Raw genomic sequence first — 26,909 nt, 5'->3', positions numbered from 1 at the left:
TCTGTCAGTAAAGTGTGCAAGTGATAGAGACTGTATAGCATACCAAATATGCATGATGATTGAGGGCTTGCTAGGCTCTATTACAAAGTTGCATTTTAGCATGGTGAATGCTAAAAAGTGTCCTGGGGAGCTTTGGTGTTTGGCCAGCAGCCACTTCTGTCCGAATCTGATTGTCATGAATCTATAATTCATTAGTCTTTCATTGCAGCTTGTGGAGCTAGCGGAGCATATGGGTTCCACCACAAGCATCTTATTGAAGAAATTTCGACCACTTGTGGGAAAGGTGAGCAAGATGTTTTTCTTTTTGTTCTCTTCACTGTTGCATGATGAAGCAAAAGCTCATTAACTTTTGCTTGGTGGTAACAACAAAAATGAAAGGTGCATCTTGTCAGTTGTGTTCTACTCTTCTTTCTCTTTGCAGTTTCTGTTTGAGAGCATGATCAAGGCGTGCCACGAGCGTGGTTTCTCTGTGAATGCATTCCTCAGTAACTTGATCGGCATATTTGGCTCTACTGACGTTCGGAACTTTCTCATTGTAAGCTCTGCGTTGGTATTGTCATTTCTGTCTCCCATTTAACTTGCCATATTTATGTGTACAGTCTGCTTTTGCAGATGAGTAGCTGTTTGGTGCTATGAGCTGAAAACCAGTGTGTAAAGATGAATGCAACGACTATTGAACCACTTTTCTGGGCACCTTTCTGGACGGACAAGGAAGTTGTGTTATCTATGTTTATAAAATGGAATGCACCTGATTACATGTTGTAAACCCTACACTTATCAGTGTCTGATCACAGCTTTTCTTTCTTGCATTGTTGCTCGTTTCGTCATATTTTCCTCATGGAAAAGCAACAAAGCCAAGCAAGGCATAAGCAATTGGCTGCTCAGCGCTGATAACCACTAGTTGATGGGGCACCACGAGAGTTGCTGGTTACCTGCATGTAAAAGTGAAATGTTTTGCTTTAATCTTTCTGTTTCTTATTGCACGGAGTCTGTGGGAAGACACAAGAAGGCCACCAAACTGCTCAGCCTATCAGAGAATTCAGCTTGTGATAGCTCAGCATAAAGAGAATCCTTTGCAGGGCTGGAGTAATTGGAAAACAGCATAGAGCATTTCTGGCACTCCCTGCAGGGCATGCTTCGGTTCCTGCTGCCCCCACTGGTTCTCCAAGCTGAGCCCGTGTGCTCTCGCCTGTTGAAGGGATTTGCCAAAGAGATTAAGTCGGTCCGTCGAGACCTGCTAATGACCAACTTCAAGCACATCTTCCCTTACCTCGTCTGCCATGCTTCGGGCAATCAGCTGGCCACTGCCCTGTCATTTGTCGAGGTATGGATCCAAACATCATTGCATAAAGTGCATTGCTAGACCCCTTTACATTTTGTGATGTGACGTATGGAACAGCTGCTGTAAAAGGCGAGAACCAGTGAAAGCAACAGCACAGATTCTGGAGTTGCAGCAGATGGCTTATTCTATGGTTCTGCAAGCTTATATGTCAAGCTTGCACCATATCACTTCTCGGAGGTTTCCCTTGATTCTCATCCTCAGTGAAACTGGTCACATAAGCTGTATCCAGACATTTTATTTATTGACTTTCTAAACAGTCAGTTGGTACTTGCTAATTTTATGCTCCATGCCAGTTTACAATGAGTGTATGTTGTCATGTACTGTATGGCTTCATTTATGAAAGCACTGTTCATAAAATTTCTTGACCACTTAAGGTAACTAAAAGCCTGGATAGTAATAGGATTAGGTTATGTTGGTATTATTTATGGGCAAAAGCAACGAATTTGCTTTATATAGCAGTAATAGGTACAGAAAAGTTGCATTCAGCTACACTCCTAAACACACCTCATTTTTGTGCATTAGAAGCGTGATCTGCGCTGTCAACATTCATGAGAATATTCTTTAAAATGCACCCATTTTCTTTTGCTTACGACCACACAGGCCCTAATAATACTACAAATTCGTGTTTAATAATTGAGTGTCATTAAGAGTTGCACACATTATATACACAAATGCTGGTAATGGTCTGTGTGGTTGGTGTTTGCAAACACAGTTGTATGCAGACAACACCGAAGTACTGCAAGCGTACAAAGCAGGCACAACATTTGCCAAATGCCATACCTCTCACATTCTGATACATTTTCCTGGTACCATTGCACTTTCTAGGCAGAGACGGGCCTCCGCATCGGCAACGTGCTTCGGTTTGACTTCCAGCGTATCTTGAATGAGCTTCTCTTCCACCTTGGCAGCCATTATGAGCAGGTGCACGATGGCTTGTTGGTACTGGCCAGGGAAGATGGTTTTCGTCCCATCCGTTCCACCGAAGATTTGGTAAGGTTACCGAAAAATGCAAATACGGGGAGCAAACTACAACGCTGAAAAAGAAATAGAGACTGATTACTTGATTTGCACTGACCATGGCAGTCGCATTGCCACTGGCACCAGCAATCAAAACAAACAGCTGATAGTGGCAGCCAGATTTATTCTTGCCTTTCTTCCTATACGCTGCCTTGTACACTTACATTGTCACTCGAGTCTTCTTGGAAGTTTTTGTTACAATTGCAAGAAACTTAGTATACCTTCAGCATCTTTGAAGCTTCCCTTTGTTGGCATGTATCTTTTAATTGCACTTTTCTATGCACAGTGTCAACAGCTAGAAAGGTTTTTACAGACAATATTACATGCTGACACAATGATCTGAGCGCAGCTAATCTGATCAGAAGATGAGGAGAGTGGGTGAGGAGAGGGTGATGAAGGGGGTAGCAGAAAGCAAATTAACTATATTTGGATTGTAAGTCGTCTGCTGTCCACAGAGAGCTATAATATTATTTGGCTAAGAACTTTATTATTGCATGATTTGACTACTGAGCAGTCATACTGACATCGTAAAAAATTTATTAAAGGCTGCTGCCTCAGATTCTTGTTGTATGATTCTACTGTGTTGTGCTTGTCACTAATATGCATTGTTGGCATTCCAGGCGGAGTTCCTCCAGCCAAGACTACTTGGTTTCCTTACGTTTTTCGACCTTCAGCTCGTGAACAAAAATATTATTGATGACAAGAAAAAAGAGGTTTGCTGTCATGCTTTCCTCCATCTTACCAACATTTTGCTGCATTGTGTGATATATGTCTGCAGAAGTGTGGAGCAAGTGGAGGCGTTTTTGAAGTCAAACTCTATATTTGATCAGCTGAACAGTTCAGAGACCTTTGTTTAGTTTCTCCTAGGTTCAGTGCACTTCTGTTAAGCTGAATTTTCTACAAGAAAAACATTTTACCGCGGTCACATCACATTCATCTTAATGGAAGTCTACCATGCATATTTTGTTCCCATTGTAAGAAGATATATGCAGATTGATCACGAGGTATGCACAAATGTCAATATTATTCTTGTAATTTTCTTGATTGTACATTTACAGCGTGCGCTACCCCTGCTTGTAATATGTAAAATAACCTGCATTGGTTTCGTAATGGGCAGCTGTTCTGTGTATTATGCAGAAAAATTGAAAGGAATCTGTATATGAGCAACCTAGTTTATATAATATTTGAGTTCCTAATCGAAAAATCACTGGATAAATTGTTTTCTCTCATTCCATGCCTCTTCATCTTGGGAAGTTGTCATTTTTCTGCTACTCTTTGCTATTAAAATGTTAAGCACAAGGTGTAGATGCTTGCAAATAGGTTATGAGCCTTTTAACTGTGGAAAGTACTACATAGAAAAGTGAGTGCATTGTTATTATTTCTTTTGTTTTTTAGGCAGTATCAGTTATCAACATAACTTTATAACTGTTTTAATTACACTTTTGCAGGCACTCAGGAGCCTGGAGTGCATTCTTCGGCTTATGGGCCAGCAGCACATAACAGCACTTCGAATGAAGCTAATGGCAACCCTGAAGTTGGCATTACGGCTCAGTCACGGAGAATTCCCATCAATCAACAGTTGTGTTTGGAACACATTCATTCAAAAGTACGTGTTGATCCCTGAAAGATCTCTTTTGCCAGTTGCAGTCGCCAATCTAGCCGCAGCAATTTTTCTCAGTCCTTTTCATTATTGCCACTTAGCCGCAAGTTTGGCTCATTGTTCATAACACTTGTTTTCTAGCTACTGATGGTGGCGAAAGTCTTTTGGGGTCATTAAAAAGTTCACGCAGGAACTCTTCTGGGAGTTGTCCAAGTATGCATCAGCATTGTATCACTTGCTCATCTCCACGCAGCCCAGTGTCATTATCAGTGTTATGAAACTTGATCCGACCAGTATATAAACGACAGCGCTGTGGCGACATGAACTGCTGCGGACGGCTGGCACAAGGTCAATTATGAAGCAAGTAAACTGCAGGAGGTGGCGCCAGGTGCGCTGATGATGTTCCGATTATTATAAACTGTTATTGCTCTTTAGCGCCTTATTCATCTGTGTCGAACCATTATGAATCATGATCAACGATACTCCGGCGGCGTATGGCGCGGCTGAAATCGCCTTACTTGATGGATGGACAGGTTTCCTCGTCGGGTAGGCATATATAAATGCTTATGCATTTAAAACCTGAGCTCATGTCCCGCTGTAACGTCACTAAAGAAAATGGTAGTTGCTGCAATAATCAAACTTAAGCAGGAAAGCTATATTTGTAATGGCTACATTTTTGTATGTGCTGTCACCAGTGCTCTGATGTCTCTCTCAATAGCGAATGCATAGCTTTCATGCTTCTGAAAGTGTGTCAGAGTGACTAAATAGATAGTTGGAGGCAAAAGTAGGTGTGATGCTGTTCAACGTCTAATCGCTGTAGAGTGTGTGCTTTAGTCTGGCAAGCTTTTTTTAATTTTTTGTTTGCCAAGCAAGATTGCCAAGTTTTTGCTTTTCTTGTGCTTTCGTGCTTTTTGATGTTGTAGTCATTTTGTGTTAATATACGCCTCAATGGCACAAATTATTTTGTCCTCTGCTTGTACACGTGCAATCTATCACTTCGTATACTATATAGTTTCTTCCGTCATTGTTACTTTTTTTGTTGTACCCTCACCCAATAAAATGAAATGATAAAGCTTGGTAATGCTCCATGAAACTATTCACACCACACTTCTTTTATGTAATAAAACAGAGAGGTCTCAAAACGTAGTTAACCGTCACTGGACTTAGAGAATGTTCTTCTTGGTAACGTAAACTACTGAGCAAGTTTGTGTATGTTCATATGAAGGAAAAACAAGCATGAAATAAGCAAGGACAGGGAGGCATTCTGAACGAGGACTCAAATGTGCATTCTTGTCATTGTTTGATTATGTGCTCATCTTTTTCTTCGTATGAAAAAGCTTTTGTGAGCATTGTATATTTTTTGTTTCACATGCAGAGCTGAAGCTGAGTGAGTCAGTAAAAATTCATGGTTCGAAAAGGCAGGTTTAAAAAAATGGCCGTGTGCCATTTGTGCTGCCCTTTTCACTTCTTTTTTTATGTGTTTTCTGTGCCTGCCTTTTAGTACCATACATTTTGCTTGAGGAGATGACTAGCTCCTCGAATATCTGCCAAGAGACACCGAGACAGTTTCCACTCAATCTTTTTCCAATAGCCTCGAGCCGGCATCCACGGGTCCACTGCTAAGTCAGATTACTGCCACACTGTTGCCACTGCTCAAGTTGGACCCAGAAGGTGCAACAAACATCTTCAACTTTCTCTTTGTTGACAACAGGTGAGGCTTTCTTTTACAGTTGCATATTTGGCCACTCACCCACCCTTAAGCTATTTGCCTCTTCACATTGCGAAGAACGTTACTTAGTTATATGTCTTTACATCGGATCATGTTTGAGTTCAGTCACAGTGAGGTTTGGCGCATGGTCTTGGCATAGAAAGATAAGTATTTTTTTTTTTTATGGCTGCAAAACATAAAAGCAATTCTTGTACATGTTTTCTGCGTAGTAAATATGAATAATATATATTGTGGTAAAAAAGTGCTAACTCTGACCCTGTGTTTTGGTATTGTGGAAAATTAAAAACTAAGATTCCTTTCTTTCTGCTTACATGCGTAGTTTACAATTTAGTAGCATACTGCAAATTTGTCTCTGTTGTTAAAAAAAAATTAATTTTTATGGCTCATCACTTTGCAAAACCACAAATTGCAAGGCCCAGCAGTGCATGTTAATAACAAAACAAATGCTTAAAAAATTGCTTTTGCGCTTGTTTCGTTGTTCTTCGAGCAAGCAGTGTGAGTTTGTTGTAATGCAAGTGTACACATTCACTTTCTTCTTTGTCATTTTCAGGGAGCAGCACATGAGCTTCTTCCATGACCTTCACTTCATATCTGAAGTTCCAGAACTGGAGCATGTTCAGCACACTGTGGCAACACCAGACAGCCAAGGGTAATCGTTATTACTAGAAGTGGTTTGAAAGAAACCGATCCCATCACATTTACTACTCTGGGATTTACTACATTGTCAGTGATTGGTAAATTACACTTCTGCAATATCATTATACTGCATACCAATGTTGTATCATCAGTGAAGCTTTAGCAAGCCATAAAAGTGTAAAATGAAAGACTGACGATGACACAACATTGAAGTTCTTGCACTAGCTCCCCATTGAGACGTGGGTTTTCACTGCATTCATTCAGTATTCATTTTAAGTGTTTATTGTCAAAAAAAGGATTTTAAAAATGTGGTTCCTTCAGTACTTGAACATGGTGTTTCTGCAAATAGCAAGCCTTCATGCTGCGATTGCGCGTTTTTTTTTTTTTTTTTTTTGTGTGTGCTGTGATTAAGTAAGTCTTTGTGAGCCTTATAACACAAACAAGCAGAGATTCCTAATGAATGTAGTGCTTGTTGTAATTAAGAATCTGTTTGTAAAAAGTAGTCATTCATGTTCTATGAGTTAATGTCAAAGGTTTATCCCAAACAATCAGAAAGAATGAAAATGATCCTGGTACATTGATGACAGAGCTGCCAATGTTGACGCTGCTGTGATGTTTTAAATGGTGGGTATTTCATTGAATAGGAAGCCATGACTTACCAGGATGTCAGGAAGTCAGGACTTACCAGGGATGCAATGCATGCACCTCTGGCTGTGCAATACTGAATTGGCACCCTTTGCAAGCAGAGGGCATACATAAGATTTTTATTTCTTCATATCACAGTAAGCAAGACAGGGGTCAACTGTGTTATAAGTCTTATGACTTTTATTGTTGAATGTAGCTTCATTAGAATGAAGTAAAACACTATTCCCACTTGTCCTGTTTACTCTTTTGTGTTTATTTTAGGCTATTCACTGGTGACAAAAAAACTCATGTGGCTTTGTGCTTTGTGCAGAGAGAACAACCTGAGTAGCGTCTTGGGCCACTGCTTGCATGGTATCGCACACGAAAACCTTGATGTTCGGGTGCTAGCTTTGGGAAAGCTAAAGAAGGTGCTTTCAGCTAATCAGGTACTTCACTGCTGTACCTCTATTCTTGTCACGGTTACTTCTCTGCTGTGCATGTGGGTCTAGCACACTTTTGCCTCCCAACAGAGCAAGTTGGCCGAGCATTTGCTTACTCGGGAGTCAGTGGATCCACTGGTTTCCAAGCTGATAGTTCAGGTGAGTGTGAAACTTGATAAAAGGGTGAAATATTTCAGAAATATTTATGCAAAGAAAAAGATCTACTTCAGTCTTCTGGAACGCTCTTGTAAGTAGGAAATTTTGATCTCTTTTCTTGCTACTTGTCAAATGCAGCTTCTGAGTGGGTGCCGCGAAGCCGATTCTAAAGTACATGTCCTTCTGGCTGAATGCTTTGGAGAACTGGGAGCAATTGACCCTGGCAGGTGAGCTGCATGGAAGCCCTTTCCAACCAATAGTGAATCTTATCCAGGGTAGTATTAGCTATTACAGATGTTATCTTGACAGAGTGAGCAAACTGAAAATAAACAGGAAGAAATTTAATCATGAAATTTTAAAGCACTAAATCTTGTACTATGTTCATAGCATAGTTCCAAACATAACTTGATGCACTTTCTCAAGCTAATAATTACGCACAAGAATTCGCATTACATTGGGGCAGGTATGGTTTCCCTTAAAATGATGGCTGAAATGTTTTTCAGGTTGGAACTGAAGCTTTTGAGAACTGAGAAAGCAGTTGCCGTCCACAGTGGAGTAGATGACAAGAGCTTTGCGATTGACCTGCTGCAACGCCTGTGCCGCTCATATCTTGCAGCTGAAGACAGCAGAGTCCAGGTGAATAAAGCATAGATTTACATTCAGTAAGAAGTGCCAAAATGCAAGAAAAAAATGTCTGGATGAAACAAGCAGGAATGGCCATGTACCACCTCACAGTCTACACTGATCATACGTAGGCCTTCAGCCACTGTGACTGAGGCTGAGTTCCTACAGTGCTCTGTTGTTGTTCAGTTGATTGCATGTTGAATTCTCAGCTGTGGTTGATGCATTCCATGGAGAAAAATGCAAAAGCAGTTGTGTACATAGATCTACCTGCAAGTTTAGAGAACCTAGATAGCAAAAATACGTAGTCTGGAGGCCTCCATTGTACTCATATCTTCTGGCTCAAATAAGGCTTTAGAACGTGTTTATTAGGCAGCATTGTATGCTTGGATGCATGGAGTTTCTCACTATAACACCTAGAGGGTAAACTGGCGCCACCGTCTATGCGAGTTTCTTAAAGGGCTGCTGTGCCCTCATGGGAATGACGGGATGTGTGTCTGCGAGGCTTGTGTTGGCTGGTGTTGTACGAGGCTTCGTCTAAAACGTGAATATGGCTACACAAATAACGCGTTCCTAAATTAAAATCTACACAAAAGGCTTTCATTCACCCATATTACATCTCTCAATAAAGTTTACTCACCTACAATGCAGCATCAAGCGAAGAAAAGCAAGAACAGACGACAAGTTGTTCCAAAGCAATCGAGAATCTTGTCGTCTGCCCTCCAACGTTAGCGGCCAGCTGATACTTTTTTAGAATTGTGCATCCAATAGTATGTCCTCAAAATTAAACAAAACATGTTTTTGTGTAATAATAAAGCTAAATCAGTTTTTTACGTCCTGTTTTAGCAGGAAATGAATCATTGTGACAGAGGGAACGGTGCTAGCCAGGCGCATCTTCAAGGCGTTCTGGCTCTCCAAGAACGATGCCAATCCGAATCCACAATATAACGGCATTCCCATGCATACCACAGTGCAGCAGCGCCACATTTCCCTCTAGGTTTTATAGTGTGAAACTCCATGCTTGGATGCATGCATGCACAGGCAACCTTCAGGCACAGTTGAAGTACAACATACCATGCTAAGCAAAGTTGTGGCTGCGAGCAAAGCCACAATCTTTTTTTTATCAGAGGTCTGTCTGAGGCTGTTTGTTGGGTATTTAAGTTCTAAAGCAGTGCTCTGATAAACGTACCAAGAAAACTTGCAATTCTACAACACGAGGGCATACAAGAAGAGCTTATAATGAAAATACTATATTTGGATATGTTGTGATTTTGTAACTTACTAGAAAGAAAAAGTCAAAGCCGTGCATGCGTCTATGTGGCCATATCCTCTTTTCCAGGACTGTTCTTCATACGCCATCCAAGAGACTCTAAAAATCTACAAGTGTAGCGAAGCAAAATCTACACTCGGACGAAATTTGTGGAAAAGTTTTTCTCCCGAAGTACAGGAGATCTTCACCCCAATGCTCAGCTCTAGGTTTGGTCTTCATATTTTTTCTCTCTCTCTCTTTTTTTTCTTTTTTCTTTTCTTTTTTTAATGAGCAGTGTCATCATATCTAACCTTATTGCTACATGACAAGCTCTGTGTCATGGCGCCGCAATAATGTTGATGGCAACAAGTCCACCAACTTTTGTATCAAACTAAAATATCTTGTGTTTACCAACCTTCATGTTGCAAAGTGTCATTCTTTTGCGTGCTAGAAGTGTGTAGTTATGTTTCCACAGAAAGTAAGTACTCCTTTAATTTAGTGTATCCATTTCAGGTACATTATGTCTAACAGTGGCTCAGTGGAGTACCCGCACCCATTGTTCGGCACCAGTTACGCACAAAACTTCCGTGACTGGCTGGCAAACTGGACGCTCGACCTTCTGGACAAGGTTTGACAGTGTTTTTTTTTTTTTTCTTTTCTTTTTCCCCACAAGCTCTTGCTTATTGTACTTTAACCCCTTAAGCCCGAGCTGTACTCGTCCTACCAGTTGGTGTTGATAATGCCAAGGACGGATCCTACTTGTTCACAGCACACATATTTTGTTTTGCTATGTGAACAAGCCACATGCATGAGCTCTTTACATCGGTAACCGCTTACTTGGGGCGCTTCTGTACTGTTATCATTTTGCAGTTTATGTTTGTTTTGCTGTCATGGAGTGTTGAGAATATTATTGTAGACTTTCATGTTCTAAAAAAAAAAATCTGCTTATATCGTACTGAATGTTTCTATTGAACACAAATCTGTACAATTAATACCTTTTCTTTTTAAATGAGAGCATTATGTGCAAATAATTGGCTAAGTAAAGTAAAATTTCGGAAATTTCTTGCACTATTTTAGAAAAACATTTGGAAGTTAAAAGGTTAAAAAGAGCACTTAATGCTCTAATAGTAGTGTAATAAAGTTTACTGGACACTTCTTTTAGTGCATTTATTCCCTACATAGGGTCTTATTATGTGTGTTAAATGGCAAGTTTTCAACAACTTGAGTGAAGCATTTGCCCTCGTTAGTCTGTAAATAGGGTTGAAATATGCTTCTGATGTTGAAAAACATGGTGCAGAAGTTGGACCACTGAGCTCTATCTAGCAGTATCAGTATTATATATGGTAGGTGCCAACTTGCCCAAAGCAAGGTATTAGTGCTTTTATTGTTCTATTTTTCTTATCATCTATTATGTATTCAACAAATTAATACTTCCTTGAAGATGCAATTTTTTTAAATTTTTAGATACCGCCAGCATCAGGTCTGACTATGTTAATGTTTGTTTCAGTCCGTCAACAAAGCATAATAAAAAGCTTTGGGAATAAAATGCATTGAACATTACAGTATTTTCTGCCGTAAAAGCACAATAATTTGAATGATGAGGCTTGTTATGCACACTAGTGTAGCTAGGTAGTTAATATTTATTTTTGTATTCTCGGTACTATGAAAGTTAAAAAGCAAGAAAGCAAGTTGAGGGGTTGGTTCACGAAGTACTGGCAGCAAACGAAAATCAGTTTATGATGCAGACTTCACAGAATTGAGATGAAAAATAAGGTGGCCTATTCCAAAGAACCGCAAGGGACTTCGCTGTGTTGATTCCACTGGTGTATCAAAAGAGAGATCAAGTGCCGTGCATCACGATTATCAATTCCACTTGTATAACAAGTATCCTGAAATTGTGTTAGCCTCTGACTTGCTGCAGAGCCTTTTGGTTTACATCTCGCAAATTACATAAGTGCTATCATATTATGTCGAATGCGGTTGAGATCCTAGCCACTACTTCCATCTGTTTTAGACAATATAGTATAATCTCATTGATACATTCCCATTTTTAACATTTTCCCTGCTCTTATGCTGTGAAGCTCCAATTCCGTTTAGTTTCCATGGGGTCGTGTGTTGTGGAGATTGAGGTGCCTACCTGCGTCTCATCCCCCAGCTCGCGCTTGGTGCATAGCTTGATCTCCAGGAACCGCCGCCCCAGTGGCAACATGGCAGACACAGTTAGCACACCGGAGCATCTTTCATGCGCAAACCATGCATCTCCCTCCCGGCGTCGAGCCACTGCGCAAGCACACATCACCAGCATGCGCCCTGATTGGCTTCCCAAGTGGCAGCCCCCGGGCACCCTCTCTTCTCTACCTATGCTCTATTTCGCTCAGCGCTTCATCGTCATGGCAGATGCTCACAAGCTCGCAACGAGTTCGGTACCGGAGACCTCTGCTCCTGTGACTGCTCGTTCTTGCGCTTGGTGGACCGCTACCAAGTTAGCCTAGCCCAGCAGGCGTGCGTACTTGATCGGTCTTGCAGTGAGCCTCTGCCCGCAAGCCCCTTGACTGTCGCACTGTGGTGTTTCTTGGGTTAATACATGTTTTTGTTGGCAATCTGATTTTGGAGCCTTCTCTACACCGTGCCGGAGAGTAGACGAACCCTGGCGTAGTGCCTTTGTACGTTGCAGAGTGGAAGAGTGTCGTGGCCTTTTTTGACTGTCGCTTGTAGGGTAAGCCTCATGCAAGCCCATCTCCGCAGCGTACTAGCTTCTCGTTTGTTATATTTTTCTTTCCATTTGTTATCTTCAAAAACACAATCTGTCTGTCGCCATGGAAAACGGTCACTTCACAGAAACTTTCGTGCAGCACAGAAGAATCGCCATGGCTGTTCTGATTTTCACCGGTTGCCAATCTCAACACGGCTCACGAAGTCAAAAGCGAAGATAGGTCCCGAAGGCAGAAGGGGTTGCCTGACACTCGTGTTCAAGGATGCTGTCTCATTGCCTTGAATACCTTGTGTGGTTACTTCCATGTCAAGGCTGCGTTATAACTGAAAGAGTGTCTGTGAGTGCTCGAAAAGAGGCTGTTATTGTCAAAGATTTGACCCAAGCGACAGGTGGAAATTACAAGCTTCGTTTAGTTAAATTCACTGCTACGGCTCAAAGAAAGATTACAATCTAGCCGTGAGGCAGTGATATGTACAGTCGCGAGCAAAGGTTTGTGGACCAAAGGTACCATAGTTTAATTTTTCTTTGCAGCCTGGGCATTCCGACTGAAATCAAGAGTACAAGCCTACATGGGCCTGTTTGACCAATACAATGTGTTAAACCAATTCGAGGCTGCGGAGCTGCGCATGAATATATTTGAATTTTTTGCTGATGCCGTGGTCTCCAAACTTTTGCTCACGACTGTACGTATGAGAGTACCTTTTTATATCATCAGTAGTGCTGGCACAGGCATTACCGTATGTAACGTTTTCCCAGATGTTACATTCTATTTCCGTGGTCCCTCAAAGAACATATCAGTGGATTTCATCTGCACTCATGCACAACTTTGTGCAACAATGAAGAGAAATGTAACCTAATAGGATGTATCCTCAGGCAAGTTGGTAATCCATTAATAGCAAGAACTACTTAGTGCACAGAAAGAAGAGACTGGGACACGTCTAAAAAGACAACACAAGTGCTATGTTGCGCCTGTGTTGTCTTTTTGAGCGTCTCCCTTTGTTTTTATTTTCAGCGCTAAACTTTCTTGCAGTTCATTGAATATAGACAAAGCTGCAGGTGCGAAGTGCACACGTCCCAGCTTTCCTGAATATAGTCAATAAATAGTTTCCTGAAAGTGAGCAGGCTCATTCAAATCTTTTGAAGCTGGATGACATGAAAATCTTATTTGATGCTGTAGTTATCTAAAAATATGATGTTAAATATGGCACTCAGAGTTTAGTTGAAGTTTATTTTCTCATTTTGCTCTTCCACATTTTGGCTACTATGAAACTGTTGGAAGTAGCAAGCTATGCTGATTCAGTATCTGCTCCATGGAACCGAGGCAGAAAGCACTGTCAAACTCTGTCGGACTACTTGACGCTGTAACAAATTTGCATAAACTCTGCCGCCATAGCTTTCCACTCAATGCCACAGAAAGTTGTCTGCAATTACAGAGAAGTGAGTGCCACAGGTTGCATGTAAATCTGTGAATGTGATCGTTTTGGTGCACAGGTGAAGGAGGACAAAGCTCTCAAGGTGTTCAGGGCCTGCTCCCTGGTCTTCAAGAATGATTCCAACTTGGCCTTGTTCCTCTTGCCACGAGTTCTTGTGTGTGTCCTCGCTGACACAGATGCAGCTGGCAGGGAACAGGTGCAACTTCCTTCTGCATACTTAAACATAAATAAATGAGGTTGTCTGAGTTTTGTGTACAATCAGGTTCACCGACTAAACATCAAAAGCTAACTAAGAACTCTTCACTATGATGACTAAAGGCATATTTACTGGTTTTTAGTGGTATGGACAATGAGAAAACAAGACATGCAACCTAGAACTGTGGTTTACTTCAGGTAAAGTTCTGAACATATACACCTTGAATGAAGCCTGACATTATTCATGCCATTCCTTAAAGAGGAAAAATAAAAGCATCCCCTTATATTACTGCAGAATGAACAGGGAACAGGCACTCCACTTATTTTTCTTTACAGTCTGTTTGTGCTTTCTCACGCCTTTTGTTAGGACCCCCATCTAGTTGACCAATGTATACGTATTTGCACATCAAGAAAATTTTATATAACATACCCTCGGAGCAGGGCATAAGAAAAACAACAGCTGAGCCCACTTTTGGCCTGTGAGTTCTCTATTCAATAAACTTGTCGGTAAGCTAGTTGGTTCATTATACTTATGAAAAAATACTGTGCAGTAAACAGACAAGCACAAAAGGGCTGAGAGCAAAAGAATCCTATTCGCATCACCCCATCCTAATAGTCTACTGCCCTCGACTGCAGTTTTCTTCTCTTAGCACATGTTCTGTTATAGACAACAAGTTATCTGTTCTACAAATTACACATACTGCATGGCATGGGTTATAAGAGATTCTGTCTTTCCCAGACAAAGTCTAAGAAAGAAGCAGCAGAGACTAAGGTTGCACTATGCCTCATGAGGCCTTGGCACCTAGTATAGATATTCAGTTTAGATTACGGTCGCACAGCATGTGTACAGCATCGCGCTCTGGTAGAGGACTGCGGTAGATTTCAAGTATCTGAGTACAATGTGTGTATATATATATATATATATATATATATATATATATATATATATATATATATATATTTTTTTTTTTTTTGCCGGGTACAGGTAATGACTGAAGTGTTGGCAGTCCTACAGCATTGTGAGCAGACAGACGACAATTCTGGTCTGTTGCACCTTTGCTCCCAGACCATCTTCTCCATACTTGACTACTTAGCTGTGCGTGCCAAGATGTTTCGAAGCTCTTCAGCTCCTGGGTCATCATCAGCATCACGTAGGTATTAAAGATGCCTCGAGTGTAAGTGTGTAGTCAAACCCACTCGTAATAGTAATTATACTAATTGTATATGGCATGGATATAAGTACTGCCACCTGTAGATGTTTACTTGTTGTTAATTTCATAATGTCGTTGTTTATTAGTGCTTCTAATTTTGAATTGTTATCTTGGTGTGTACAGTTGTATACACAGCATCTTTTGGAGCCTTGAAGCCATGATGGCCTCATGAATTGCATTCAGTGTCAACTGAAGAAACAGTGCTGTAACTTCACGTGTGGTGTTGCAGCGGCAGTGCTTAGCGACGAGGAGGCATCCTTCGTGGCTCGCATCCCACAAGACCTTCTGGCACGGGTGTCGTTCAACTGCCAGGCCTACACACGGGCACTGTTCCACCTTGAGTCATATCTCCATGACCGTCCTGAGCGTGTGCAAGAGAATCTGCAGCTGCTGCAGGTGAGCCTGCTGTTTTGTCAGGTGTCTATGTTTTTTAGATAGTAGTGCCTTAACTGTGGCAGCATTTACAGCCATCGTTTGCAGCAATTGCTAGTTTTAAGATTTAATATGGTAGTTGTTATAGGTTCTCTTAGCCTTCAATCCGTAGGTAGCATCACAAATCTAGATACCTCGTCTAGGGGTATCCGTATGCAAGTTGTCTAAATGTTTCTTCAACACTTATAACAATCGTAAGGCGCTAACAGTGGTGATAAAGAATTCTGGTGCAAGTATATCTTTTTTAACCTCATATAATCAACACTGCAAGGTTGTGTTCTATGTTCATTGTGAGGAGTAATGTCAGGCTAAAAGCGAAGTAATAATCTAGCCTAATCTAACCTAACATGATTTAATGACTACAAACATGACCCACAAAATTGGTTATTATGTTTGTATCTTAAGTAGGGGTGTGCGAATACCGAATGGTAGATTTCGAATCGAATGCTGGATCGAATCAAGAAAAAAAGTAGGCGAATATCTAATCAAATATTGAATGTCAGAAAAATTTATCACAAGGTTGAATGCTTACAAATTTTGGGCAAGAAGCATGTTAATGCACATGCTCGGGAATGTCCTGCATTGTATAACAAGAATGTAGAAAGCTATCAGTAATTCAGGTACATAAATATCAAGGTATACAGTATGACCTGAAGGAAACTCCAAATGAGTATACCAGCACTGATTACAGCTCATTTCTAGTATAAATGTCTCAAAAATATTTTTTTTATCAATAGAATGTCAGTTGAATAGAATTAAGTGATTTTTTTTTACCTCTGAAGCTAAAGAATGAATAATTGTTTTGAATATCAGGCTCCTAGGTTACTAGTGGACCTGTGTATTATCACTACCTCTTATTGCATAGAAATTTTTCTATCCAGTTTTCCTTCAATATACAGAAGGACTTTCCAATCTTTATGGCCGGTGGGTTACCGTAAGGCCAATCTGTGCGACAGATGAAAGCGTGGACTGTGCATTATGTGACTCGATCACCGCTCCGCGGGTAGCTATCGCTGGTGATGTGTGGGTCCACTGTGGTCGGCACCGACGGTACAGCAGGTGCCTTTTCCTTGTCAGGTTCAGCGTGATTTGCACCTGTCAAAGATTTTGAAATCAAGGGAAGTTCGCGCAATGCCAGCAGTTTCTGCTCTGACAAAGACAACTCCCCTTGTCAAAATGGTGACTTCAGTGACATTACTTGTTCAACTACTGCTCATCACATTCATAGCAAGGAGGTTCATCGCACATGCTAAGCTTTATGAGATGCTGCACACCCCTTTTCTGCTTCCCACATACAATCTCTTCCTCTGTCTGTCACCTGGCCAATGTGTGTTGCTACACACGTTGCCATGCCATGATGGGAATGTGTGCAAGTGTAAATTCACTTCCCTCATACCACGTGGCCTGTAGCTTTGGCTCTGTGGCACAAGCATTGTGAGGTGAAGTTTAGCCAAAAGCATGGGTGTTACGTTTGTCAGAAATATGATTTTTGTGTAGAACATAGATGTAAGAGTGTACAGGCTAGTGTTCACAACTATGTCACCTAAACCGTCCTGCGAGTCCTGTATCTGATATCGCCCGTGACTCGCGCGTCTGACAATCGCCTCGCCATCTCCGTGAGCACGTACGGAGCGTAGTTTCGGCAGCGGACTCCACAAGTGATAAGCGCCTCTTGGCATCTCAGCTCGTCAGGATCGCCAGTACTTGCGGAATGTAGCTGACTTGTGTTGTGATATGCGCCTCTGGACATATCCTGAGGAGCGTAGTTTCGGAAGCTGGTTTGTGTTGTGATACGCTACTCTAGACATACGGCTCGACGCATTCATCAGTAGCGCTTGCGGGGCGTAGTTTCGGAAGTTGACCATGGGTCGGCGACCGCTGAAGTACAAGACGGCTCATGTTTACGGCACTCGTAAGCGAAAATCGCCGACAGTGAAAAAGACTGCTTCAAGGTCGCCTGGCAGTACTGTGCAGCATAGCAAAGAAGTCACAGACGCTTAGCCGAGGACTCCACACGCGGCCAGGATGCGTACGCGTGCCGATGATGCCATGCAGGAGCCGCCGCCGAGCACTTCACATGCGGCCGGAATGCCTACTTGTGTCGACAATGTTGAGGAGTCGCTCTCTGGCACTTCATTCGCGGGCGAAACATCTCCTGCGAGCAGCACGAGATGTTTGTCACGAGAGTTGAGCTTGTCGTGCCGCGTTCCACATCGTCGGATGCATCCACCGATCGCGCCTCGGATGTTTCTGGTTCTCGTCTCGGCACTTCGCACGATGTTGCTACGCCGTCCACAAGTACGGGCGGCACCGTTCAGGCACGCCTGGAGCCGCATTTTGTATCGGTCGAAGCATCCCGAGAGGTCGCCGTGAAAGTGCAAGCAAAACTAACTTCGTTGTCTGCGACCGCGCGGAAAATGGAACTTACAGGTGAAGGTGCTTGCCAGTACGGAAGAAGCGGGGGAGTTTCTTATCGTTCAAATGACAGCCCTGAACGCGCTTCTCGGCAAAGATGAGTGCCAGCAGTGCTCCCAGCCGGGACTTTCAGTTCAGCTGGGAACAAGACCTGGATTAGCAGCGCAAATGATACTGACGTGCGTTTTGCGGCGGTGTCGCGAAGGGGTGGTTGTCACCGCGAAAGGAAGGTCGCAAAATTTTCGATGTAAATATGAGAGCTGTACAGGCTGTTTTCATAATTGACCATTCATAATTGACCAGAAATCGGCGAGACCGATTTCTGGTCAATAATGAATGTCTCACATAGATGGTTGCATCATAAAACATTTCAAAAACATCTGAAGGCTGAGTTGAGTTTGAAAGCCTTTTTCTCAAAACGACTTTTCTTGCTTCCTGCTTTGCTTGTTCCACTGATTTCCTTGTGACCACTAGGTCTATTTCAGTTCCGTTTTTTTTCCCTGTATTCCTGGATGTACTGTCCAGGGCATGACACTCTTGCTTTTCCAGTTTTACTTTACTACAATTAACGATTCGACTACTTGCTCACAGCCTAAAGGCCTGTGGTATAGTCACCTCCTAAAAAATGAGAACTAAAAAAAATGTATTGAAAATAAAAAAATCTAAGAGTGTCACGACCTCAACCATTCATCTTAGAATGCACAGTGCTTTGAACAAGTGTTCTATCGTATTTTATAAGTGACTCAGGCTTGGAACAAGGCCACAAGGAGAAAAAGTGTACAAGTATGCTGAAAACTTAAGTAACAGTAAACGGCAAGAGGGGAGACTGTAGCTTGGCAAAACCTGCTGCGTAAAATGAGCTGAACAGAAACACGCTGCTTGGGTTGCCAATGCTAGCTCATTTCAGAATTCACTTCAGCAAACTTTGTTATGTATTATAAAATTTTCCTCCAGCAGACCTGTTTCCTTTTAGGGAGGTCACCAGCATGTATAGTTTGTTTGTGAATTGGGTTCTGTGACACTTACAGAAAAAATATAATCACATGCATTGTTGAAAAAAGTCTTACGAGCAACATAATTGTGAATATGCTGAAGTTAAATTTAAGACAATTCAGCCTGTTGACTAGTTATGTATGTACTTTATATTGCCTAGCAATTTAGATGAGGTAGTCATTTTTCTTTTCGGTTATGCTTACTTAAACATTTTCTTTTGCATCGCCGTAGTATGCCTGCTTTCTTTACAGTGTGATTGCTTTTGTGAATTTCAGAAAGTGTATGTGGCGCTCGACGAACCAGATGGAGTCGCCGGAGTGGCTGCAGTTCGTAACAGTCAGCCATCTTTAGAAGACCAAATCATTGAGCACCAGGCAATGGGTGAGCTTGCTGTTGCTGACCTAGCACCATTTTTCTTGCTGGATTTTTATGGTGCAAATGACACGCTTTCTCTCGTAGCTGATGAAAGCTGCAATATGCTGTCAATTTTCTCTTTTCCTTTTTACCTGTCAAAGCAATGAACTTGACTTAATTTTTCTGTTATAGATATTGAACCTTAACAGAACTTAATTCACCATAAAACAGTATACAAGTAAATTTTTTTTAAATTTCACAAGTAAAGCTTTTTGCTTATGCTTTATTCTACACATAGTGTAGCTATCGTTCAACAACACAATATTGGTTTGAACATGTTGATTTCATTCAAATTTAATGTGTTTATGCCTGCTGCAAACTGTTGTTATTTAATACATCTAGCAAGCAATTTCAGCAATGTCAACTTGTGGTGACAGCTACACAGTGCTCTTGACCTACTGATGTTACAGTGGTACTAGTTTGTTGCAGTCCTGATAGTTTGGCGCCGCTGTGTGACATTGTTTTGCATTTCCATGCAGGGAAGCTGCAGGATGCTCTTGCGTGCTATGAGCGAGCACTGCGACTGCCCACGTCTCAGGCATCTCATCATCAGGGGCTGTTGAGTTGCCTGCTCTGCCTCGACCAACCGAGTACTGCCCTCACACATGCCTCGGGTCTTCTGGCAGAGAGGTACTCACGCACCAGGCTCTGCCTAGTCTCAGCGTTATGCCTCAGGGCAAGAGAGATTTCACAACCTCTCCCTACAAATGGCTGTTGGGGCTAAAAATGCTTCCGGGATCAATTTCCTGTTTATAAAAGCTGAAATTTGGGCAAGTTTGTGAGTCTGCATACGTGGCTTGAAGCGCAATATAACACGGGGACAGAAGAAAGGAAGACCAGACAGGACGAGCACTATCCACAGCACTTTGTTGAGTGCTGTGTAGCGCTCGTCCTGTCTGGTCTTCTTTTCTACTGTCCCCGTGTTTTTTTGCGCTTGAAGTCAAGTATGCTATCTCCTGTTATTTTTTTATTCGGTGTGGCTGTGTTTGCTTTCATGGCCTACTGAAGCGAACAAGTGTAATTGCCTAATCAAAAGCATTGTATGTTCTGTGTTAGTGCCCGTCTACATGAGGTGCAAGATATATATACCCTGCTTCTCTGAAATTCTTCAACATTAACGTATCAGAGTGCACGCACTTGCTGAGAGGAGTGAGTGTCGCAGAAACGAGACGAGACAGCTGCGTTCGATGCGAACGAAATCAAGATTCTTCTTTTTCTTTTTTTTATTCCTTTTCATACCGCGCGCGCCTTTGGAGCCCGCCGTCTTCTTCTTTCTCGTCTTGTCCACTCTCATGAGTTTCAATAGTGAGGTTAAAAAAAAAAGGGGGGAACACATGAAAGAAGTCTTAATCTATCTGAACAAACTTGTCCAGAAACCTTTATTTGCATGAAGGAATACCGAAAGATAATTACGTGCTCACAAAGCAGTGAGCCGTTGCACTTATAACAGAGGCACGACAAAAGTGCACAAAACTGACTTGCATTCTGACTGGCAATATGCAGTTGAGAACATTATGTCAGTTTAACCTTAAACTGCATGCTTTTGATATGGGGGCTTTGCTCACATGATGGGAATAATTCTTTAGTGGCTGCTTTGCATTTTCATAGCCTCTGAAGCACGTCACTCAGAAAGCTGGTCGCAGAATGTATCGACACTCTGGGACCCTGATATCTGATGTCTAGCTGTTTGTCCCTTCACACTCAATAGCTAAGCGCTCAAGTTTGTGGTTATGTGTGTCTATTTAAAGTGCACAGTGTATGTTTCAGTACAATTCAACACCAGCCTTAATCTGCATATGCAATCGCTGTTTACAAATTACACCACAGCATCGGCCATTGTACAGTAATAATTTTATAAAAAAGCATTTAGTTTAGTGATAAAGCATCGAATTACTGGATTTTGCTCACTAAAACTAAAATTAGTCTACAAAAAAAATTTAAAAATAGAAGATCTGCTGCACATTTACAAAAACTGCATTGTACTTTGTGATTGACATGTGCACTTCCTTGATTCCAACCAGAAATAAACAAAAACAAGTTTTTTTTTGCATTTCATTTATGCTCATCAGATTTGAATGGTGCTGGATTAGGGTTTTGGTTAAATATTAGCTAAGCATTGTGTCATGCTTCTTTCGCTTTCTTGGTTTGGGTGGCTTAGGATTGGTAATACCAGATGTGAATGATAAAGACAAAAACTGCCTAAATGGTTGGCTGCAAATAAGCAGAATGCTGCGTAGCATAGGCTTTGCTCCATAGCAAAGGCATTGCTTTGTATTTATTGTTGCTGCTTTATTGAAATAAAAATCTCTTGTCTTACATTGTAAGGAGTGACTGGCTGCCAGACATAATCGAGTACCAAGTGGAAGCTGCCTGGAGGCTTTGCAGCTGGGACTTGCTTCAAAAGTTCTTGCAGACTCAGGTCAGCTCATCACTTCGTCCATGTTGCTGGTCAAGTAGGTGCACTATAATCAAGTATGGAAAGTTTTGTATGCACACAAGAAAAACAGGGCAGATAGTGTGCCGTCATCTGCGTAGTTGTAGTCAAAGATTTAAACATTCTTGCTTCTTTGGCTAAGATCAAACATTCAAAAGTGCAGTATCCTGTCTGTATGAAGCATGAAATACTGATAGCTCCATCGCGTTGGTCCTCGCAAAATCTGGGCTGTTGAGGGTCCGTGAAAAATATGTTACTGTTGATCACACAGTGACTTCATTTCCAGGGGTTTTTATTTTGCCTCATGGAGGTGAGCTGTATTATGCCATTAAAATTCACCAAAAGTCAAGTGTGTCTGCTATTTATACATATTGTTACAAGCACGGGGAAAAAGGTTTTATTTAGGCGTGCGAGAGCAGGAACAGAAGGCTACGCACAGCAGGAATGGCCGCTGCACAGTTGTCGTTTTTCTCTTCCTTCCTCCTTTTGATCCACACATCCCTTTTATGCACTTGGACGCAACATACCTCTCCTCGCAGACAAAGCCCACTGGGCGAGTCAACTGGCTTGTCGTGGTGTGCATGATTTCAACCTGGCGACATGCGTGACTTGTGTCCTAGCAGAGCGTCAACCGGTGTTCGTCAGGCGCGCGAGAGTGTAGTTCACTTCGCTGATCTTCTTGGTGACATTATACAGTCCATCGTAGTTTGCCAGCAGCTTTTGGCACAAGCCGCACTTCCTTGTGGGAGTCCAAAGCCAAACGAGGTCACCAGGGTGATATGTAACAGGCCGATGTCGTGCGTCGTAGCGTGCTTTGGAGTTTTCTTCCGATGCCAAAGTCCGCAGACGCACAAGTCGCCGAGCCTCTTCAGCGAGGCACAGCATATCGGCGACCGCAAGATTGTCATGGTGGTAAAAAGGGAGGACAGTGTCGAGCGTGTACCGGGGCGGGCGAGCATATAGAAGGAAGAAGGGGCTTTAACCGGTTGTCTCGTGTTTGGCGGTGTTGTATGCGTAAGTAATAAACGGTATAACTTCATCCCAATTCTTATGATCGGACGCAATATACATGGAAAGCATATTCATGATTGTTCGATTAGTGCGCTCAGTGAGGCCGTTCGTTTGCAGATGATACAGCGTCGAGTGCCTGAGGTGTGAGTCACATAAACGTAGAAGCTCTTCCACGATATTCGCTGTGAATTGACGTCCCCGGTCGCTTATAATAACACAAGGCGGTCCATGTCGCAGAACAATAACGTGAAGTAAGAAGAGTGACACTTCGGTGGCAGTGGCTGATGGTATAGCCGCCGTCTCGCAGTAGCACGTGAAATAGTCGGTGCAGACAATTATCCAGCGAAACCCTTGGATGACTGAGGAAAAGGTCCTAACAGATCAGTTCCAAATTGCTGAAAGGGCAAGCTGGGAGGCGGCACAGGTTGAAGGAGACCAGATGGGGCAGTGGTTGGACGTTTCCGACGTTGGCACGGTATGCAGCTGGCAACATACGTCTCAACCGAATGTCGCATCTGGGGCCAGTAAAAGCATTCTTGAATACGATAAAGGGTGCGCACAGTGCCTAAGTGACCGGAGGTAGGGTCATCGTGCATAGCCTGAAGGATTGCTGGCCGGAGACGCTCCGGAACCACTAGAAGGAAGCGCACCCATGCTTGAGTAGTTCCTTTTGTATGGGAGCCCGTCACATACACAGTAGCTGCTTGTTGCAGTAGAACGAGCTGAAGTGAAGAGTGACTCCAGTTTGGTGTCTGTCCGTTGTTCTGCTTTGAACGCATTGATATCAGGAAAAGCAGGTGTCACAGAGGCAACGAGATGATCAAAATCGTCTGCGTCGCAGTCCGTCGTGGTAAGCAGCATACGGGAAAGACAGTCTGCGTAAGCATGTTTTCGGCCACTCTTGTAGGACACAGTAAAGTTATATTCTTGCAACCGCAAAGCCCAGCGCGCAAGGCAACCACAAGGGCCCCGAAAGTTCACGAGCCAGCACAGGGAATGGTGGTCTGTGACGACTAGGAATGGGCGTCCGTACAAGTAAGAGTGAAATCGTTGAACCGCAAAGATTGCAGCGAGGCATTCTTGCTCTGTCACTGTGTAATTGCGTTCAGGTTTGCTTAATGAGCGGCTTGCATAAGCAGTCACGTGCTGACGGTCGTCATAGCGTTGGACCAAGACGGCACCCAGACTAACAGACCAACGCCACTAGCATCTGTGTAGATTTATGTCGCCGCTGTAGCATTGAAGTGGTGAAGGATAGGTCGGGAGGTCAGCAGGAACTTCAACTAACGAAATGCAGAATCGCACTCGGGTGTCCACTCAAACCGTGCGTCTTTATGTAGCAGATTTGTCAGAGGATAGGCGACGTCAGCAAAACCAGGAATAAATCGGCGAAAGTAAGAGCAAAGACCCAAAAAACTGTGAAGTTGCTTCACTTTAGTTCCACTTTAGTTGCTTCACTTAGTTCCAATTTGGAAACATCTGCTGTATGCCTCAAGATGCAGTGCATGTGTTTCCTTCTTCTGCCACAACTGTGTCTTTTCCATGCAACGTCTTTGTAGCTGGTTGCACAGCATGCATGTTCTTATAAAAATTAGTAGGGTTATTAAATGCGAAGTATTTCTTGGCGAACATTTGCCGCTTTGACACTATCTATCTATCTATCTCGCTGCCTACGTCTTGGTGCTCTCATGGTCGTTTCGTTAACTTGGTAGGAACCAAAATTGGCATAGTATGACAAGTGTGTATGACGAACATAAATGAAATGTCATGACATGAATATCATGACGTGTGTCATGTAGGTCATGAAACAGCCGCCTACGTCTTAGTGCTCTCATGGTCGTTTCGTTATTTTGGTGTGTACCAAAATTGGCATAGTATAAGAAGAGTGTACGACAAACATAAATGATAAGCCATGACATGAATATCATGACCTGTGTCATGTAGATCATGAAACAGCCACCTTCGTCTTGGTGCTCTCATGGTCGTTTCGTTAACTTGGTATGTAACTGGAATTGGTTCAGACATGGGTACTAAGTGAAGGAAACACTAAAGCATGATGGTACAAGTCATAGTCATGAGCATGACTCAGCAAAAATGACGACTCAGCGAAAAATATTAATACTCAAAAACCAATGAAATGGGTTCGGACCTGGGCACTAAGTGAGGGAAACACTAAAGGATTTTGCTAGAAGCCAGTCATCAGCATGACTCAGCAAAAATAACAATGAATCAGCGAAAAATGATTAACGCTCAAAAACCACTGGAATGGGTTCGGCCATGAGTAGCAAGTGAAGGAAACACTAAAGGATGATGGTAGAAGTCATAGTCGTGAGCATGACTCAGAAAAAATGACAGCGACTCGGCGAAAAAGATTAATACTCAAAACCACTGAAATGGGTTCGGACGTGGGCACTAAGTGAAGGAAACACTAAAGGATTGTGGTAGAAGTCATAGTCATGAGCATGACTTGGCAAAAATGACAATGACTCAGCAAAAAATGGTTAACACTATAAAAAAAAAAAGGTGCAGTTTCACCCAAAAGGCGAAGCATGAATTGCGATAGCAAAATTAGTAGAGAGCTGTACAGAGTAAGGATAGTAGTTTTATCAGCTGTATAAACTTGGATATGCAGCAGCACCAGCAACACGCAGAACTGTTGTCGACGCCGTCGGCGTTCTGCCCGCGTTCGCACCGAACGCGCGCGGCGTTGGTGCGAACTGTTGCCGGTGCCTCTGGGGGCGGCTTGGAGGTTTTCGACGAGATCAGAATGGGACACTCGACGAGCAGCGTCGGAATTCTTTACCACCTTCTCGCCTCGCAATGTTTTTATATAATTATGCATTTGGTACTGGAGCTAAACGTCGCCTTTTCTCCCTACCTCCCGTCCTCCCACGGCCTTTGGCGCGACGGAAGAAGTTGCGTTTGCTTTATATATATGGTGATTGTAAAGGAGGAAAGAGACGCTTAATTCTGCAGCCCTTCAAGGAGCACGGCGCAGAACGCGTGTTTGAACGCCCCATGAAGGACGCCCCGTGAAGGCGTGCGGCCCTCGCGCTCTTTCACTCGCACATACAACATAGGACGCGCGGCGATGATTTCATCGCCGTTGACGTCATACGGAACCTCACGGCAATGGCAACGCCGACGGCAGAAATCCGCTTTGAGTGTCCATATCATTGCTATCGCAATAAAACACTCAAATGGGTTTGGACGTGGGCACTAAGCAAAGGAAACACTAAAGGATGATGGTTGAAGTCATAGTCATGAGCATGACTCAGCAAAAATGATAGTGACTCAGCGAAACGAAATTAACTCTCAAAAGCTGCTGAAATTGGTTCGTACATAAATGATAGGTCATGACATGAGTGTCATGACATGCGTGTCATGTAGGTCATGAAACAGTCGGCTAATACCCTTGTCACACGGCACATGCAATGTCATTCGCAGCGAATGAGACTAAGTGTTAATACCATTTTTGTTGCTTCTACACGGGCATAGTGAATGACATTCACAGCTAATGGCATTCGCCCATTGAATGAGTTTCCCGAACTCATTCACGCTCGATTTGTGCAATCTCGACGAAAGGGGCTTGGCAAAAAATTACGAAATCGATAAGTTAAAACAAAGTGTAATACATTTTCAAATAACCATTCAATGTTTACCATTGTGTTGTTAACAATATAGTCAAAATATACCCGTGTAGACTGGTAACACAAGACCAGTAATGAGATTCGGTATTAATGTCATTTACTGCAAATGACATTAGATGAGCCGTGTGACAGGGGTATAAGTCTTGGTGCTCTCATGGTCGTTTCGTTAGCTTGGTCATCTACCCGCTCTGCTTCGCATAACATTGATTCCCACAGAGCGTGGGATCTGCCGGCTTTTTTAAATATAATGAGCGCATAAAAACTGATTTTAGTAACAACATACACTATGAATAATTGCTGGTAGTAAAATGAACTGTTGGTGATAATTATGCATAATGCGTGCCTTAGAGACAGCCCATGATCCATAAAGCTCCGTCCACACTGGAGAAAAGGCGCACGCGGAGCCGGCGGCAAAACTCGCACCATGGAAGCTGCCGCTCGGCAGCTTTTTCGTGCAGCAGGAGGGACGAGTCCTGGAGCAATTTTCCACAGCTTGCCACTTGCTGCGGACAGAGGAGACCAATGAGAGCAGCCCCTTCAGTGATGTGCACTGTTGGACTTCCGAGGTTGAAAGTTTCCTCCAGGACGCCCGGT

General features: G+C 42.7%; 1 protein-coding gene across 1 annotated transcript in view; it reads left to right on the top strand.

Moving 5' to 3' along the window:
• LOC119442556 (serine/threonine-protein kinase ATR) overlaps nucleotides 1–26,909 on the top strand; it is a 94,652-nt gene that overhangs the window by 30,601 nt on the left and 37,142 nt on the right. The window contains exons 21-40 of the mRNA XM_037707470.2: nucleotides 209–283; nucleotides 422–535; nucleotides 1,130–1,324; nucleotides 2,168–2,332; nucleotides 2,980–3,072; nucleotides 3,808–3,965; nucleotides 5,551–5,670; nucleotides 6,239–6,337; nucleotides 7,280–7,394; nucleotides 7,479–7,547; nucleotides 7,683–7,771; nucleotides 8,048–8,180; nucleotides 9,505–9,641; nucleotides 9,928–10,042; nucleotides 13,619–13,756; nucleotides 14,741–14,906; nucleotides 15,196–15,362; nucleotides 19,082–19,187; nucleotides 19,700–19,850; nucleotides 21,546–21,639. Of these exons, the coding sequence (XP_037563398.1) occupies nucleotides 209–283; nucleotides 422–535; nucleotides 1,130–1,324; nucleotides 2,168–2,332; nucleotides 2,980–3,072; nucleotides 3,808–3,965; nucleotides 5,551–5,670; nucleotides 6,239–6,337; nucleotides 7,280–7,394; nucleotides 7,479–7,547; nucleotides 7,683–7,771; nucleotides 8,048–8,180; nucleotides 9,505–9,641; nucleotides 9,928–10,042; nucleotides 13,619–13,756; nucleotides 14,741–14,906; nucleotides 15,196–15,362; nucleotides 19,082–19,187; nucleotides 19,700–19,850; nucleotides 21,546–21,639 (2,499 nt within the window). The remainder of the gene's footprint in view (nucleotides 1–208; nucleotides 284–421; nucleotides 536–1,129; nucleotides 1,325–2,167; nucleotides 2,333–2,979; nucleotides 3,073–3,807; nucleotides 3,966–5,550; nucleotides 5,671–6,238; nucleotides 6,338–7,279; nucleotides 7,395–7,478; nucleotides 7,548–7,682; nucleotides 7,772–8,047; nucleotides 8,181–9,504; nucleotides 9,642–9,927; nucleotides 10,043–13,618; nucleotides 13,757–14,740; nucleotides 14,907–15,195; nucleotides 15,363–19,081; nucleotides 19,188–19,699; nucleotides 19,851–21,545; nucleotides 21,640–26,909) is intronic.

This window comes from Dermacentor silvarum, chromosome 2 (assembly GCF_013339745.2).
Source record: "Dermacentor silvarum isolate Dsil-2018 chromosome 2, BIME_Dsil_1.4, whole genome shotgun sequence".
In the NCBI taxonomy this organism is placed as follows: Eukaryota; Metazoa; Arthropoda; class Arachnida; order Ixodida; family Ixodidae; genus Dermacentor; species Dermacentor silvarum.
The sequence above is the reverse complement of the archived record's forward strand: the minus strand, read 5'-3'. Positions and strand labels throughout refer to the sequence as shown.